This window comes from Prunus persica, chromosome G1, assembly GCF_000346465.2.
Source record: "Prunus persica cultivar Lovell chromosome G1, Prunus_persica_NCBIv2, whole genome shotgun sequence".
NCBI classification, from domain to species: domain Eukaryota; kingdom Viridiplantae; phylum Streptophyta; class Magnoliopsida; order Rosales; family Rosaceae; genus Prunus; species Prunus persica.
Window position 1 is genome coordinate 38,989,161 of NC_034009.1, and position 18,414 is coordinate 39,007,574.

General features: G+C 37.1%; 1 protein-coding gene across 4 annotated transcripts; it reads right to left on the reverse strand.

The window, feature by feature from the left end:
- On the reverse strand, positions 1–7,966 carry LOC18793976 (transcriptional corepressor LEUNIG). Of its 4 annotated transcripts, none has more exons than XM_020570752.1 (19): positions 7,755–7,966; positions 7,413–7,527; positions 6,860–6,957; positions 6,612–6,721; positions 5,863–6,315; positions 5,699–5,784; positions 5,274–5,352; positions 5,131–5,206; positions 4,862–4,911; positions 4,245–4,544; positions 3,916–4,110; positions 3,558–3,803; positions 3,331–3,475; positions 2,393–2,502; positions 2,058–2,207; positions 1,604–1,759; positions 1,383–1,499; positions 626–832; positions 1–434 (listed from the first exon to the last, which is right to left on the reverse strand). In XM_020570752.1, the coding sequence occupies exons 2-19, from the start codon at positions 7,442–7,444 to the stop codon at positions 291–293; spliced, it is 2,754 nt and encodes a 917-aa protein (XP_020426341.1). In that variant the 5' UTR covers positions 7,445–7,527; positions 7,755–7,966; the 3' UTR covers positions 1–290. The 4 variants fall into 4 exon arrangements, with proteins under 4 accessions (XP_020426341.1, XP_020426348.1, XP_020426345.1 ...); XM_020570759.1 differs by having other exon boundaries at positions 3,331–3,448; positions 7,755–7,965; XM_020570756.1 differs by having other exon boundaries at positions 3,331–3,448; positions 5,699–5,787; positions 7,755–7,965.

Genomic DNA, 18,414 nt, shown 5'->3' on the forward strand with positions numbered 1-18,414 from the left:
TGAGAAAGGAATCATAAAAATTCTATTTTACTGTTTGAAGAGCGTTACAAGAGTTCCATGAAGCATGACAGATCTCCAGGTTTACTATTATAGTAACAGGTAGACAAATACAACAATAATCTTACAAGGTCAGTTTCTGGGGGTCATATGGAGCCGAAGTTCGAGATCCAAAAAAGCAAAAGACGACGATCAATCGAGCAACCAAAAGACAAACTACAAAGCATTGGACCAAGACTGGTAGAAACCTATTCCTATTTTGTGAAGTACAGTTAAGCAGAGTAACAATCATTTCACTTCCAGAGCTTGACAAACTTATCATGACTAGCCGAAGCAACCAAACCCGTAACAGTTGACATAGCCAAAGCAGCAATAAGTCCATCATGTGCTGATAGAGTCATTGTCTTGTTCTCTGTCATGTTCCACAACTCCAATGACTGCAATTATTTTCCCATATAATAATCAAATGTGATATTTTGCAGCAACATAACCATCAGTAAAGAATCGTTTCTATGGCAGTGAAACAGGTAAAATAGGAACAAACATCCTAACAGCTTAAGAGAATGGTGGTCTCTGACCAAAAATGTAACAAACATTACTTCAGCGCAATAATGCAGAATTGACTTGCCTGATAACAGCCAATGACCAGCAGGGAAGTATACGTCGGATGGAAAACACATGAATGAAATTTACTTCCATTGCAGCTCAACTCATGAACACATTCCCCTTCACCTCCTGATCTGAGTGTCCAAACTCTTACAGAGTCCTCACTGACAGATGCAAGGAACTCGCCAGATGGATCCCAGCACACAGAATGGACAGGCTTACTATGCCCCTGCATTCAAAACCAAATTCCAAGTAACACAATTGAGAATCTACATGAAAATATTAGGACAACAGAAGTAAATAGTTCAAGAATTTGTATAGGAACATCAAATTGCATCATAAGTGCCAAAAGACAACAGATAAATACGTTAGTAGAAATTCAACGAAATATTTAATCCTACAAAAATCACCGTTTCCCAGTGAAACAAGCACCTGAACCATCCAGATACTTGCAACGAGACCACAATAATGATTATCAGACTAAGCCCTTTAGGTTAGCTAAGTGGTGAGGGAGGGTAGGGATATGGGTTAGGGTTAAGATTAGGATAGGTCAAGGGTCTGATCCCTTCCAATGTAACCCAAAAAAGAAATAAAGTTTATAAGAGTCGAGCAGGATCCTTTTTTTCTGTGAAATAATGCCACTGTTATTCACCAAAAAGAATATCATCGTTGATATAGAACTCAAGAAAGAATCAGAAGTTAAAATGTAGCATTACATAATCAGTTTAACTCACAATTATCAAACGGACAATTATGATGAAACAAAATGTTAAACTGACCTGTAATGAATGCCGACAAGCCTGTGTCTCGACATCCAGTATAGATACAACATTATCTGCCGCTGCAGCAAGAAATCTTCCATGGCGGGGTTGAAATCTCATCTGTGCTGTACCACCCTAATACGTACAAACCAAACACAATTTATAAAAATGCGAATAATCTGAGAACCACTATTACCCCACCCCACTGAACTTCTACATCCAAATAGACAAGATTCTACCTTGAACACACTTGAGCAGCTGCCATTGTTAATACTCCAGTAGCGTATCTGACCATCCGAGTCGCAGGAGCAGATAAGGTCATCTTTATTTGGGTGGAAATCTAATGACATAACAGAGGCAGAATGTCCCATAAAGGTACGGAGTGAATAGCCAGGCTGCAGATTAAAGACATAACGATGCTTTAATACAGCACATCCGTTGCATGTCACAGTTAAAAGATACAAAAAAGATAAATCATCATCACTTTTAAGAATAGAGCCACCACTTCAGCACCCCAGCAATGACCCAGCACAAAGACAAACTTATCATGGGAAAGATTATGGAATATATGATAGAGATCAATCTAGAAGTATACTTGGTCTGATTGCTTAAAGTATTCGATTTTTGAAACAAAAGGTTATTTTTAAAGTATAAGCTAAGCAGATGAATAGAACGAAAGAATTTTCCACTAACATTGTCAGCATCCCAGACCCTGACAGTTTTGTCGAATGAAGACGTTGCAAGACGTGGCATGCTTGGACTAAAACGAACATCAGTGATCAAAGCTGAATGTTCTTCAAGAGTTGATTTTACCTTTAATGTATCTGTGTACCACAATACAGCCTGCATCATACATATATCAAGAAGACTTTCAATAAGTAAATGCAAGACCCCAAAAAACAACCTTATTGCTTTTAATAAGTAAATTAAACAAGCAATTTCACATTTATGTTCTGGAAGAATCAATATGCAGCAGCGTTGAATCCTCCCCACAGCACTTCTTAGCAATTAGACATTCATTCACTCACCTTTTTATCATGGCCACCACTAGCAAGAAACTTTCCATCCGACGAGAAGTGACAGCTATTAACCTTGGTTGTGCTTGCTTTAACAGAGTGTACTTCCGTAAATGTGAACCCTAAAGTCAAATTCAAATTCTGAGCCCTCAAAGTAAATGATAGTAGCTTCACCACAACCACATTTAAAAACATGTATATATATATATATATATATACACATACAGAGTGCTTCCATTGAGGGATCCCTCAAATAACTTATTTGAGGGACACCCTTGTAGAGCCCATTCCGTATTGTATTTTACTAATCCAAATCGTCTATTTTGTAGATATTCATTCAAAGATCATCTCTACAAAAAATCACTTGAATCCGATATCATTTGACCACTCAATTGAATTATTGAAAATTTAGTACTTTCTTGAAGTGTGTTCATTGATTTTGTAGGACACAATTGGATGTTGAAACGGTTTTCGATTTCTCTAATTTTTTGCAAGGATGATCTATGAATGTAGACTTAAAAAATAGATGGTTTGGATCGTTGAAAAAAAATTCGTAGGGGACCTTAAAGGGTGTCCCTCAAATAATTTAGGGTCCCCTACGAATAAAATTATTTGAGGGATCCCTCAATAGAAGGGGACTGTATATATATATAATGCTGGGATTATGCACTGACATTGTTTCTAAGTTTGTGAATGGCACAATTACCAAAAACACATGGTAGTTAATACAAGTGAGAAAAAAATTAATGAAAAAAAAAAGATGTTTGATTGAGACTTGTGATTCAATACCTATTACTTGCAGTGCCCCGGTATTTTATTAATGTATTTATCCACTTAACATTAGAGAAATTGAAAAAGAATTGCAAAATAATGAAGAAAAATATGGCATATACTACATTCAGGATGATCTTAAACTAAATATTCATTCAATAAAATGACATCCATCGCACCTTTGCTGACATCCATACATCGACCAACAGCATCTCTAGGGTCCACATCATCATGGGATAAAAAAGACTCGACATTATCATCAAGAGAACCATCCTCTACAAATCGATCCATATCAGCCTGCAATTCAAGATCTTTATCATCCCACTGCCAAAATGGAATTCCAATGAGAATACATGCAAGGAGTTGCCAATTCCTTCTAATACACGAAGTTGAAGAAGTCGCTCACCAACTGATTTGATGGTGACGTAAGAGTCCCAGTACCATCAGGGCCAAACATCATCAGAGGCTTGGAGGAGCTACCACTATGGGGCAAGGCAGGCATTGAGATTACATCTCCAGGAGTGTGCGTTGAGGGAGTTGAAGGGGCTGAACTCGGGGAAGGCCCAGCTGTGTTTGCTGTTCCCGTGCTATTGGCAGGACCTGAAGATGACACTGGCTGCTTTCTCTTTCTCCCAGCCTGGTTTTTTGAAACCTTAATTGCATTGCCAAAACTATGTCAGGAACCTTCCCAAGAATTCTATATAACATATAAATTAAGTTGAACAGCAACCTTTCCCCCTCCCCAAAACAATAAAAGGACAGACCTGATCATTTCCTCGAAAGGAGTTCGAGATGCTACCATCCATAGTGATACTACCAGCACCGCCTATTTTATCTTGCTGGTGGGGATTGAGATTTGAACTTTGCGACTGCTGAGCAGAAAGATTATGCTGCTGAAGCTGTTGCTGCTGCTGTTGTGGATTACTGTTTTGTTGCTGGTGTAAATGAGCCATTTTTAACTACAAATAAACAGGCACTCTCATAAGCTAAAGGACAATGAACTTTTTGATAACATGTGGAAGCACAGAGGGGGGAAACACCACCATATCGACTACAACTACAAGCAGAAGGAAATCTACAGAGATAAGAGCACCTTAATCAGCATATCTGTATCTCCACGAGGCATAATAGGCCCAGCAGCTTGAAGAGGTGATCCCACATCACCAACAGAATTTGGAAGGCCATCCTTCCCAAGACCCATACTGCGATTATTCATTAGCATTCTTAGTCTTCTACTTTCATCACTTGCAGAAGGTGATGTCAAATTTTGCTGAGCAAGCATAAGTTGCTGCTGGTGTTGTGGTGTCAACATCTGAAGCTGGTGAAAGGGCTGGGGAGCTTGTATAAAAGGTTTTTGTTGCTGAAGAAGCCCACTGCGAAGCTGCTCCAAACCCTAACAAGGAGAAAAATAAGTTGTATAGCACTAATGACGAGACTCTAAGCTTCACAGATGCATATCAAACAAAGAATAAAGATTATGAATTTACACAAGAATTTGATCATTTTGAGATTCTCAACTTCAGAGATAGACAACAACGAACAATCGAGTTTCAAAATTCAGAAAGAATTGTCACTTTGATGCATTCAACATATATATTACCACTGTGTTAATACAGGATCGGAAACTAAAGAAAACAAATTATCCAAACACACACAACAAACTTTCTAATTGTAGGAAACTAAAAATCTATCCAGCCATCAAAAACTTACTGTGAGGGGCCATCCTTTTAAAGTCAAATTGTTACCACCCTGATTTGATCCTGAAACAAAAGACTCTTACACGTAAGCTACAAGCATAATTATACAATACCAACACAACCCTTTTAAACTCTTTGCAACTCCTAACTCCAAAATTACTTTAGTATGCCAGACTTAAATATAAAAATGGCCAACAAGCACAGTGGATCATTCTGTGCCAATGGTATTCAAAAGAGTGAGACATAGTCAACCAAACATTGGAAAGGACAAGGCGAGAATACCAGGAATTCCTATTAATGATCCCTCGGGGCATGCAGCTCTGGGATTCAATACTGGATTGATTTCAGTCTTTATGTCCTGATTCCATGTATAAGTCAGAACACATAAAAAGTACTAGGAAAATATATAATGAAACGAAGCATACCGGTGTAGACCCTGGCAACTGCTGATTTCGAGCTTGCACTTGTTGAGTCATCCCACCAGCTGTACCATGCAATACTTGCCTGAAAAATAAAGAGTTCACTGTTTTTATTTTTAATGTTGGTAGAAGGATTTAGCAACAGCTTCCACATCTAAAACCCTGGACCAATGAGTATGCAGACGCAGCATATGTAATAACATTCTACAAGTTTCCATGGCATATGCAGGTCACACTTCTACTGTAAATTCTAAAAATACAATGTTGGAGCAATCCCAAATTAACCATCAACAATATCAAAATGTCTTTTGTAAACCCTAATTTCTGTGCATTTAGTAGAATAGAAGATAAAATGATAAGTACAAACAAGTCCATATCGTTTCACAAACAAATAAGAACAGTGGAAGATATAAAATTTCAGAGAAAAGCACCCTGAAGGCTGGCCGGCTGCTGCAGCTGACTTTAATATTGAAGCATGATTTTGATCCAAAATCTGGCCCACATTCTCACCAAATCTCTGCTGTAGATTGTTCCTAATACAGTTAGAAAACTGTGAAAGTCATTTTATTCAAAATAACAAGGATAATTCACCTACCTTCATAGATGCATCATCCAAAGAATCTCTCTGAAGTGGAAGTTTTAATTTTTCCTCGTACATCTTTGTGGCCATTGCATTTGCTGTTCCAGGATTTTGTCGCATGAGAGGATCATTTCCGACAAGCCCATTTGTAGTTCCATTGAGGAAATGGACCCCATCTCTTCTCTGTTGTGGCTGTGGCTGTTGCTGTTGCTGCTGTGGCTGCTGCTGTTGTTGCTGCTGTTGTTGTTGCTGCTGCTGCTGCTGCTGCTGCTGTTGCTGCTGTTGCTGCTGCTGCTGAGCATGCCTGTGCAACAGGAGCTGCTGCATTTGCATGTGCTGCTGCTGCTGTTGCTGCTGTTGTTGGGAGTGTTGGGGTTGCTGGGATTGTTGCTGTTGTTGTTGCTGTTGTTGTTGTTGTTGCTGTTGTTGCTGCTGCTGCTGCTGCTCCCTTGCTTTAATTAACTGTGTCTGCACTTGCAATATATCATGAGCTTCCAATAGGTACCAAATTTTTTTATAAGTACCGTCAGAAATTCTCAAAATCTACTCCACCATAGGTTCCTTGAACAAAGTAAGAATATCACTCCAATAAGAGTAGAAGCTCATTCCATTTAAAATGGTTTGTGGAGAATGCATAAAGCATGAAATAAGTCTCCACATTACCAAACTCACCCTATTCTTTTCTCTTCAAACTCACATTGTAAATGATATATGGCCTACAGAATATACAAAACTAATAGGCAATAAGGCATTCTCAAACTAACCTCAATGTAAGATGCAGCAACCTCTGAATGCTTCTCATTAGTCCTAGCAATGAATATATCCCAGAAAACTGACCACCATTCAAATAGGAAACCTCCCGGTGCATCAATAGCTGTAAACCCATTCCCGAAAACATTCATAAACAATAGCAACCAAAAAAAAAAGTTCATTTCAATAGTGATAAGAAAAATAATTTCCATCACTCAAAGGTTTTTGTACTCCTTAGGTCACAATTTCTGAAGATGCTTACCAACTGGATCTGAGGATACTTTTCCTTCAGCTTGAAAAGCTTGAGCAGAAGCTTTTAAATCTCTCTTCACTAAATAGTCGTGGATATACACATCTAACCTGTTAGTCAATCAGAAACAGATGTTAAAGACTATTCTGGTTAATAAAAACCCAAATATTAGTACGAGTAATAGAATTATAGAGAGCCCTTCGAAGAGAAGTAATGCACTAGACAAGGCTAAGTCCAGAAACCCAAATTCTACAGTAAGAAGTGAAGCAAATTAGTTTTAAAAATCAACAACTGCCCAAACTCAAAACCATCAGAAGAAACAAACCCTAGAATACGCACACTGACTGAAATTAACATATAAATATATGGAAACAGGATAAAGAACAAAACCTGAATCCAAACGGCTGCAGCAAGTAACAAAACCCAGAAATCCCAGAAACCCAGAACCCAAATCGACCAGGAAACAACAAGAGGGGGCCAGCAAATGAGAAGAAAACAGAAACCCAGATAGGGAACAGAGACAAAAAGAGAGAGAGAAACTGACCAATCTGCATAAGAAACTTACATTTTATCAGCTTCCCAGTTGGTCTGAGACATTCTGTTGAATGCAATAACTCACCCGAGACTGAATAATACTGTCTGATTCTGAGGTAACAATCTTATTCTGCTTCTTTTCAGCTCTGAAGCATATCAAATCCAGAAGAGAAAACTGATAAATTTTTGTTACAAAAAAGGAATGTACAGTAAGAGCAAGAGGGGGAAGAGAAAAGATGTGGGGTGAACATATGCAGAACCTCTGGTTTTTTGCAAAGGAAAATACAGAGACAAAAAAAAATTGCACATATATAATTTTCAGCTGATGTTAATTCAATAAATGAATAAAGAAAGGGAAAGATGATAGAGATACCTTGAACCCAAAAATGTTTATTTTGTTTTTGAGCTTTAATATAGTAGTTGTTGTGTTCTTATTTCATCTTTTTTTACTTTTGTTTTTTCTTTTCAGGGTACTAAGAATTTTTCTGATAGTGTTGGACTGTTGGTGGATTGAGCTGCTGTTGCAGATATCATAATGGTTTTCCCCATTGAATTTACTTAATCAGCCCTCAAATCCTGTCAAATTTTCAACCTAAAACCATTGAGTTACTGCAGAGCTTTTAGTTGGAATGACTGAAATACCCCTTCCTATTGCCATATTTGCACTTCATTGGGTTGAGTAAGTGGTGCGTTTGTAATTTTGTAAAGCTAACTAAGAGTAATTTGTAGTTACCATATGTATTGATCGCTTAATTAGGAACAAGAGAGTATTATCGTTACCGTGAACTAGTAACATCAGATAGCGATGTTTGATAATCGGTGACCTAATTACTTTAATGTAAGAGATTTTCTCAAATTTGATAATTACTTATTTTAATGACAAGCCCTAAGCTTTGGTCATTTTGATTCTCCTCTACACTTTCTAGATTCTCTATGCACTCATCTCTTGTTAGGTGGCTAGCCTAACTAAAACTTTGATCATATTAAACTAAGAAACATTCATGACCTCAAAAAAATCATGAAGCTAATAGGGTTGTAATATTGGATATAGTTAGGTATAAATAATGGTAGCCTAAGACTCATCCAAATGGGCAAATCCCAGATTCCAAGCTCCCAACAACCTTACAAAATTCAATCTTGTTGTCTATCTTTTGTCTAATTAGCATGATTGAAGAAAAGATCTCTTCAAGCCAATCTAGCAACTCACCTAGTCAAACTAGTCAAATAAAAATGGGCTTTTAGATAAAATTGCAAGCTAGCTTTTGAGTCTTCACAAAACATTCTTTGTTGATAATTTGATGCATGCACTGTGCACAACCTGAAGACATTGTGTCTTTTTAAGGGCAAGAAAGACAAGTACATAGACTTAGGGTAAAAAGTACAGCAAGGCCAACTCTATCTCATGGTCTCACCCAACTGGTATTTTGTTATTTTATTTTAGGCTAAAAGTCATTTTTGATCTCTGTACTTTGGCACTTTAACCATTTTTGACCATATAGTTTCAATTCTGTCAATTTTGATCATGTAGTTTCGCATTTGTAGCAATGCAAGGACAAATTAGTATTCTTATCAATTTCTTTGATGGTGCAATGGGCAATTTCGTCAACTCAAAATTCTTGAGCATAAAAGCTCGTCTAAGAATCCCATAATACATATTAGGGCTTAAAATTGGTCATTTGGGTTTAGGATTCTTCAAACATTGGGATTAGTAGTTGAATTTCGAGCCCTAATATGGAATAGGGAGAATTTCATATGAGCTTTTATGCTCAAGGGTTTTTGGTTGACGAAATTGTCCTTTGCATTGTTAAAGAAATTGATAAGAATACTAACATGTCCTTGAATTGCTATAAATATGAAACTATAATGGCAAAATTGACATACTTAAAACTACAGAGTTAAAAGTGGTTAAAGTGCCAAACTGCAGAGACCAAAAGTGACTTTTGACCTTTATTTTATTGTTATTGCTAATAAGTGAAAGTCTTGTAAAGGCACATATGTTCTGGGAATTTTTTTTTTCCTGGGTTGCTGGGAATATATTATCTGAAATTGTAAATCTATATATCTATATATAAAAATCAAAATGCAAAGAATGGTGAAACATTCAAAATATAAATAAATAATCTATAGTTAATACAAATATTAAGGATTGAAATTATTAATTAAATGAAGATAATATGGTAAATTCAAACTTTTTCATATTTTTAAAAAAATTTAATTAAAACAAAATCAGATAATCGCTCCTATTTTTATGGAACTCAACTACCTATTTTATCTTTCTTAATTCTAAGAGAGTCATGCCAATTAGCGGCCTGTTTTATTCTTGATAAAATTGCCTTAATCTGGAACAATGAAGGCAGGAGATAGGGGTTTTAGACAAGTAATTATTTAGATTGATTCTCTTCAGATTATGCTGGCTCAAGTAACTGGAGAAATTTACCCATATTCATGCTATTGCTAATTGAGATGGCTCCCTTTGTACTTTTTTTTTTTATAGTTGTTCTAATAAAATCGCTTGTTATAATAAAAAATAAAAAACCAACTGGCACAGGCTAATCTATATATATAAAGCAAAAGGCAAAGAATGGTGAAACATTCAAAATACCAGAAAATGCCATTGGTTAATGCAAACATTAAGAATTCAAATTATTAATTAAATGAGGATAATATGGTAAATTCATATTTTTTCATATTTAAAAAAATTAAAAGAAAAAGAAAAAGCAGATAATGGATCTTATTTTTATGGAACACAACTACCCATTATCTTTTTTAATTCTAAAATAAATTTACTTTTTTTTTTAAAAAACATCTCGCAAGCGCGGAAGCGCGTGCAGAGAGGCTAGTATAAATAAAGCAACTTTTACAAACAGAAAAAACCAGGATAGTGTAAAGTAGAAACTTTTTGTTCATATCCAGCACAAAAGAACTTTGGGAGATTCCATCAACTGACCATATCATATGTTTCATTAGCTTTATATCACACTGAGATCATTTAAATTTTTTTTATTTTTAAAAATACTGTTTTTGGGTGTTTGGGGAAGAAAGAGGCCAAGGAATTTAGTTATGGGAGCAAGAAAGATAGTTTGTACTTAAATTACAAAGATGTCCAAAAGGGTCAACTCAGTGTCGGAAATGGTTTTTTTTACTTTTTTCTTTCTGTGGGTTAAAGAGGGAATGGCTTACTTTACTTTAATAATTGTAGCTCTGTGTTTCGAGGCTTTGAGGCTTTGACCAGAGAAAACCTACGTATTTCTGAACAAAGAAAAACAGACCAAAGCAAAGCATGTTGGGTCAAGTCCAGAAACTTCTTCACTTTCTTATCTTGGTTTTAAAAAAATAAAGTCAATTTTAGACCAATCAGGAAATAGCCATTTTGGAGTAACAAATAAATATAAAAACTTTGTATTATGACTAAACTGCCCCCAATTCCAACTTCATTTAAATTATAATAAATAAAAAAAGGCCCAAGGGTGCTACAACAAAGTGCAAACAGTTTGGGTCATCGTGAAGAGATTGATTGGGTTGGTCGGGCCATCATTGGGTTTGGGTTAGGTTTAGGTTTTTCTGATTGGAAATTGGAACTGGGCCTTCAACGAAGCTTGTTGATGGGCCCTAACAATCGACCTCTTTTTCATTTGGGGATTGGGTTGCAGGTATGAAAATTACGTAGACCAAACGTCGTCTGCACTTTTACATAAATGGTCTGTCAAACGACCTCAATCTTAAGTGCAAACAATAAGAATTGCACCTCCAAATTCATACATTTTTCTGATTTGCACTTTACCGTTTGATATGTGGTGGATTATATGACTGAATATGATTCATAATCCTAGTTAAATGTTTAGTGGCCTAATTAAAAATAAACTGAATTGGATTGTGTCTATTTTTATTGGGGCAAAATGTGGTCGGATTACGAATCCCACTAAAACAACCTAATTGGAATTAAGTTAGATTGTATGTCTAACCTTATACTAGAGCATGTGATATCATATTTTAGTTCATTCGACCCCTTAATCATGTGGAGTACCAAATACATTATTGATTAATTATTATCCTTTCCAATCCAGTTATACTTCGTGAGTTCAATCAAATCAGAGTCACAAAACATAGAGTTGGACAAAAAATACTCTTTAATAAGCGTTAAATTACAATTAGCAATATATCAACATATATATATCTACGTATTTGTTGAAGAGAAAAGCAAAATCCCGACCGAAAAAACCAAAAGCAAAAGAAGAGAAAAAGTAACATAATTGGTCCCAAATTGATCATAAACAAAAAGAATAAGGTAGCCATTGAAGTGTCTCTTCCCTTTAACATTCTCTCGGTCAGCAAAGTAAGAAGAAAGGAACAGCGTAAAAAAAAATTTGACAATACTGCTGATGCAGAAAGTACGTAATAATAATAAACAAATAAACCATGATATATATATTTGGGAGATTGAATAATTTAAAAGGGCAGGAAGAAGTCAAGAAAGGGTGGTCATTGAGAGGTCCTTCTCTTCTCTTCCAATGCTATGATGCATAGTTTTCTATATCTATATATGCATAGCTTGCTGCTCCCAGTGTGTTGTATATGCAAAAAATGTGTCAGCTTGAGCTAAGCTGCTGCAAAAGCAACATGCCACTGAGATCCAAGTGGGCCCCGGTTCATCAAAGGAAGAAGAGAATTTCTCTTCTCTCTTCTCTCTGTGGGCCCTTCGTCGTCATCATCTCATAAAACTTCCAGGAATTGGATATGCCATAATTATTTGAAGTTATATACATACAATGAAACTTATTGCATGGGGCTACGGGGAAGATGGCATGCATGCAGAAGCAGTGATATCAGTGCATTTGCATGCCATGTCATGCCAAGCTATACTTTCATGGATACGCCCAGCATCTAACTTTGAGTCTGAGTCATATGCATCATTTATGCCCCCACAACAACACAACCCAAATTCCCCATGCCTCGTCTATCTGCTGTTTTATTGCATACGCATGTGACCTATATATATATATATATATATATATATATGGACCCAGTTCCTCCTAGGTCTTTAATTACATTACATAATATATAATACTTATGCCTTATGTGTATTGCATAATATTTTCAGTCTTTTATGTATTGGATGGTGGTGTACTCGGAAGATAGAGGTGGGAGCTGACTGTGTTATTAACTTTTTTTAACTTTGTTTTAAATTTATAATATTTATAAATTGTACTTTTAATATTTTTGTGGGTAAAAAGTCCAATTTACTTTTAAAATTGGAGCATGTGTCATCCACGCGATTTAGCTTAACGAAAAATTGGACGGTAGGACTGTTTTGATATCAAATAAAGAGTTGAAGGACAATTGAAATGAAAATTTTAGTTAATAGACCAAAACAATACTAAAGCAAAAATTAGGAAACTATTTCGATCAAAAGCCGTATGGGTTGATCATACTTGTTACAGTTTTGCAATATACAATAATTTAGGTTTGTACTTATATTATTAAAGAAGAACATTTATTTTTTAATTTTATAATATTTATGAGATGCATTGAATTTTTATATGACATCACGTAATTGAATTTGATTGTTGATGCATTATGAAGACCAACAGTGTTAAGAATCTCTAACATGAGTTTGAGAGGCTCGCTCTAGCACAATTTATCTATTACTTTATTATCTAAGAGCATTCGTAATGGTTGCTCAACAGTTCAATTTATTGAACTTTTTTGGTAGCTATTAAACTGAACTGCAGTTTCACTTGCAATGGCTGTAACACCCCGACTTCAAATTTAACCCCTTATTTAAATTATTGAGTAAAATTACAAATTTACCCTTGGGGTAGGGGTATTTTGGTCATTTTCTTATCCAAAAGGAGTTTGGGGCAGTGACAAGTATTTTTGGATAGATCGTACTAAGATGATTCCGTAGACACGTGGTAAGCTCGAATCGGAGTTGTAACAAGAGAGATATGGTCAAAAGAAACTCAGTGGCACAATCGTAAATATTTGGAAGTGGGATTTTTTTTATAAAAATCAGATTTCTCTCTCTCTCTCTCTCTCTCTCTCTCTCTCTCTCTCTCTCTCTCTCGCTCGCGCAGTGGCAGACAGCCACGTTTTGGCCGGCCGTTCTCTCCTCCGACCACCAATGACGACGGGGCTGGTACCAAAATGACCGGGCCGTCGTCCTTTTCCATCCCCAGCAAGCTCCCGCCTCCAGCCGCCGCGATTTCGCCGAAAAATGGAGAAGAAGCGGCCGATGTTGTCCGAACTTCTCTGCCATCGATCTCCCTCCTCCGGCCACCGATTCCAATGAGTAAGGTATGGTTTCTCACCTACTTTTCATGCTCTAGCTGCCTGTTGGGTAGGATTCGATCGATTTTTAGCGTAGGTAATTCGATTTATGAATTGAAATTCGCCCGATTTTGGGATCGCGATACAGGCCACCTCCGGTTAGTTTTTGGGGTAGGTCCAAGAACAAAAGTGGCTCCAAATAGGGTGTTATACCTAGGGTAGGAGTTTGGGGCCGTGATTTTGAGATTTTCCGGCGATGCGTAATCGCTTTGGGCACCCAGTGCTGCCGGCCCGTGTGGCAGCGCATGGGTGAGGGTAGTGAAGTTTCACTGTGTCTTGATGAGATCCTTAGGTTGTCACGAGTGCGTAGGATTTTGCGGATCTCAATTCGGACGTCGTTTGACTATCGAACGGATATCGCCTATTGCGCGTTATCCAGGTTCGATAGGTTAGGACCGTTGGATGGTCTCAAATTTAATATATGTTAATCTAGGTATTTCTAGGATCGTGTAAGAATTCACGGATTTCGAATCGAAGCCCCGGATGTTCCGATTAAATAATTTGAAGTTTATGTTTTATAATAACCGTCAGATCGTGCGATCGTGAGCGATCCAACCTTCCGATCTGGACCAAACTTGCAAGACGAGTGTCCTATACCTTGTAGAACCCATAGGAACTTTCGGATCGAAATTTGGAGGTCGTGGGCCCCGTGGGCCCGTTTGACCAGGGTTAGGGTAGTTTGACCTTTGGTTGACCCTGAGTCTCCCGAAGTAATCTCACCTTCCCAAGGGCCCTGGTTGTACAGGCGTATGGGGAGATATTGTGATATGATGTTCAGGTCTCACGTGGCGTAGGTTATCCGGCGTTGAGACAGACCCTATACGTGGCGTTGGTTGTACCGGCGTATGGGGAGATTATGTGATATTATGTTAAGGTCGCACGTGGCGTAGCTTATCCGGCGTTGAGACAGATCCCATATGTGGCGTTGGTTGTACCGGCGTATGGGGAGATATTGTGATATGATGTTCAGGTCTCACGTGGCGTAGGTTATCCGGCGTTGAGACAGGCCCCATACGTGGGGTTGGTTGTACCGGCTTATGGGGAGATCTTGTGATAGTATGTTGAGGTCGCACATGGTGTAGGTTATCCGGCATGTTGACAGGCCCCATACGTGACGTTGGTAGTACCGGCGTATGGGGAGATAATGTGAAATACAGAGAGATGAATAAAGGTATTATATATGCTTGGAATCGGGTTTCAGTAGGGAAGAACTACGTGTGGCTTGATCCCTCAATGAGGGTACGTAGGCAGCCTAAAATTATTAGGTGCAGCCGGGGACGTAGAGGTGGTTGTGTTAGGAGGTTAAAACCTTGTATGTTGGATTTGGAAAAGTTAGATGATGTACGTTGTAGTTAATATTCGTAATTCATATTTGAATGTATTGTTTGCCTTGTTTAAGGTATGAATTGATTTGATAGTGTGCTTGGTAGGTTGTTGAGAATTATTGGTAAGCCGAAGGCCCTTTTTGTGAATTGCATGAAATTATCTTGTACATGCTGCCAGTTGGGAATATAAATTGTGTTTTATGCATGTTGAAATTTGGGGCAAATGTTCAATTTACAGGAGAGACTCCGCTGAAATTTCTGCCCATTTTGGAAAAAAAGTATAGTTTTAGAAGTGGGCCCGACATCGGGGTGATGTCGAAAATTTCCACATGATTCTTCTCGGGTTTTGGGAAATTCGGGGCTGGTCCTTTCTATGGTGCAGTTTAATAGCTTACAAAATAAAAACTATATTTTAAAAAAATATCTTTTTAAATGATTGAATAAAATAAAATGAATAAAGCTAATTACGATATGAATTATACAATTACAATGATTTCAAATATAAGTCCCGATCTCTTGGACCACATGAGTCCAAGAGATTTGTGGTCACCCACCATTGGATGTAAATTCAATGGTTCAAAAAAGTTTGATAATATTATATTAATACTTTTTTTTCTAAACAATTGGAAGTTGAGATTAAATGAGAACACATTAGAGCATCTCTTTTTCAAGTTATTGCATAACAAAATTTAATATGAATAAGCAAAATTAAAAAGTAAAACGTAATGTTGTCCATGTGTCAATAAAAGAGAGGATATAGATTCATTATGATGGGTCAGCTTATTAAAATGAATTTCATTTCAGAATTTATTTTACTGGCCTCTGAAATGAACTATTGATCCATAGAATGAAATATTGATATCTAAAATAAACTTTACCACTGTAAGTCAAAAGTTCAATTTATTGAAATAAAATTGAAATGAACCTCACCATTGCAGATGCTCTAACAATCAATTCATTGCTAGACAAAATTCCAATATTTTATTACAGATGATGAACACTTTATATGGTTTTACTAAAGTGTCAATATCATTGTCAATAACACAACGCATTAATATGTTATGTCCTCGCCTTGCAAACAACATACATCTTACACAGACCAATTTAGCAAGAATACATTTTTCTTTTTTTGCAATTGCAAATCATTTATACATCATGGGTAGGGACAATAAATTCTTAGCTTTTATCAGAGAGGGTAAGTGAATGTGAGAGAAAGGGCCAAGATGGGTGGGGATCATGACATCAGGTGTGGAATGCAAAGAGGTAAGAAATGAATCTAACAAGAGATCAGATTCTGAGATACAGAGAGAGAGAGAGAGAGAGAGAGAGAAGGTGTTCAATCAACCATGCATTCTGTCCTTCCCAGTCCTCTCTCTTTCTCTCTCTGGCTCTTGGCTCTGCTGCCTTCCTCTCTCTCTTTCTCTCTGCAAAATGCGTCAGTAGCAGTACAGAGTAGAGAGAGAGAGAGATACACAGAAGAAAGCGTGACGTAAGTACTGAACACCGTAACGCGTGCTTTGGAAGCGTGCGAAGTGGGATTTCGAATTCAATGTCAGACACAGAGAGAGAGAGAGAGAGAGAGAGAGAGAGAGAGAGAGAGAGAGAGCTAGGCGCTAGCTTGCTTTTACTCTCTGCTTGGACTTTTCCACCCCATCTATCCATATTCACCGCATTGTCTATATATGGCGGCATAGAGAGAGAAGAAACTGGATATTTATTTTGATGATATTTGTATTTGAATATGTAATTTGATTTCATAATAAAATTTATTTAGGCATGCATGGGATGGGATGGGTTTGCAAATTGCATGGCAGTGCATCAGCTACAGAGGATGCAGAGAGAAAGAGATGGAAGAAGGCAAGGCAGAGCTGTCAATCGGGTTTTCTCTGAGAGCTTCGTACGATCATCTCCTGTATATAATAACATCAATATGCATATGGGAAGAAGAGGGCTCAGAGCCCCATCATTGTCTCAATTATCAGATCCTCCTCAGTACGTGAGATTGGCCTTTTAACCTCTGCCCTTGTGTGTCGTATATATTATCTTTTGATGCAAACTGGTGCTGCCTAAAGATTGCCTAATCTAATTATTTGCCTTATAGTACATTGCATGTTGGCGTACTATAACTTGTATACACAGTAATTATTGTGCGATTGTTATAAGTTGCGTGATATCACGAGACATGACGGTGTGACGAACGTTACGCTTGATTACTTGAAGTTTATAACCAACATCTTTTATGTTAGTATTTTCTTTAATGTAGTGTGGTCCAATATAATTAGCTTTAAATAAACAGCTATGTATCTCAAGATGGAAAACATGGAAACATGGATATCGAAAGTAAAATAATGGGAATATGAAACAAATCATACAAAAAACATACATCAAGAAAATGAAGGTCTCAACCCCCTCACGCAAGTATTTGACATGAATTCAAGGCACATAGTAAGGTAAAGCAAAAGAATCAAAGGAGCAAATCGGTGTGCTTGGAATTGAATTGCTTCTGAAAATTCAAAAGCATTAATGGAATTTTGTTTTGGAAGACCGAGGACTTCATTTGATGATGTGACTGTGATGGAAAGCTGGCAGCTGCACAGTATTTAACTTTGATGTTTTGGCAATTAAAATAAGAGGAGGCTGCAGCATTTGCTGCATTTGGTGCAAGTATTAATTAATTAGAGTTTGAAAATGTAGCAATCTTTCTCTAAATGGCCCAACTGAAAGGGCATGCACGTGTAAACCTACTTTTTACCAAAATTACGGCAGGAGTTGAACAATCAACATTCAAGATTGTAGTTGTATTGGGTAATTATTATGTCTACACACAACACTCGGAATTTTACCAAAGTCTATATTTGTATGTGGGTTCAAAGACCAAACTTGACAAAGGGGTGAAAGTAAAAGAAAAGAAAATGGAGCTCATTCATTGAGCATATACCTACACGTTTGTAGACTGCCAAGAATGGACCAAGAGAGGCTATAAATATGAGAAAACGTGAAAGAGAATTGTGTAAGTGTAAGTAAACAGAAAGTGGCATGCATTCCACTACATGTTTTGTAAGATGGATATGTCTCTCATTATTATTCAATGGAGAGTGGAGACAGCCACATCATCAGCTCAGCATCAAAACGCACCGCATAGCAACATTGCATATATAACATGTTTACTAATCCTCGAAATCAAAGTAAGGAGTTTGATTTCGATTACGGATTACTCATGTGTTTACTTCACATAAAGGAATCACAATGCAAGTGACGCTCATACAAAATTAGGAGTTGGAAGAATTGGGCTCTTGGGTGGGAGGTATCAATTCTTGGATAACTAACCCATCAGGAATCCATCATTTTTACCAATTATATCCTCACACAATTTTAAATTTT

Coding starts and splice junctions, on each gene's coding strand:
- LOC18793976 (XM_020570748.1), bottom strand. CDS start 7,444: ATGTCTCAGACCAACTGGGAAGCTGATAAAAT. Junction 4,545..4,861: donor TAAAAGGATGGCCCCTCACA/GTAAGTTTTTGA, acceptor TCTCCTTGTTAG/GGTTTGGAGCAGCTTCGCAG. Junction 3,804..3,915: donor CCTTTCGAGGAAATGATCAG/GTCTGTCCTTTT, acceptor AATGCAATTAAG/GTTTCAAAAAACCAGGCTGG.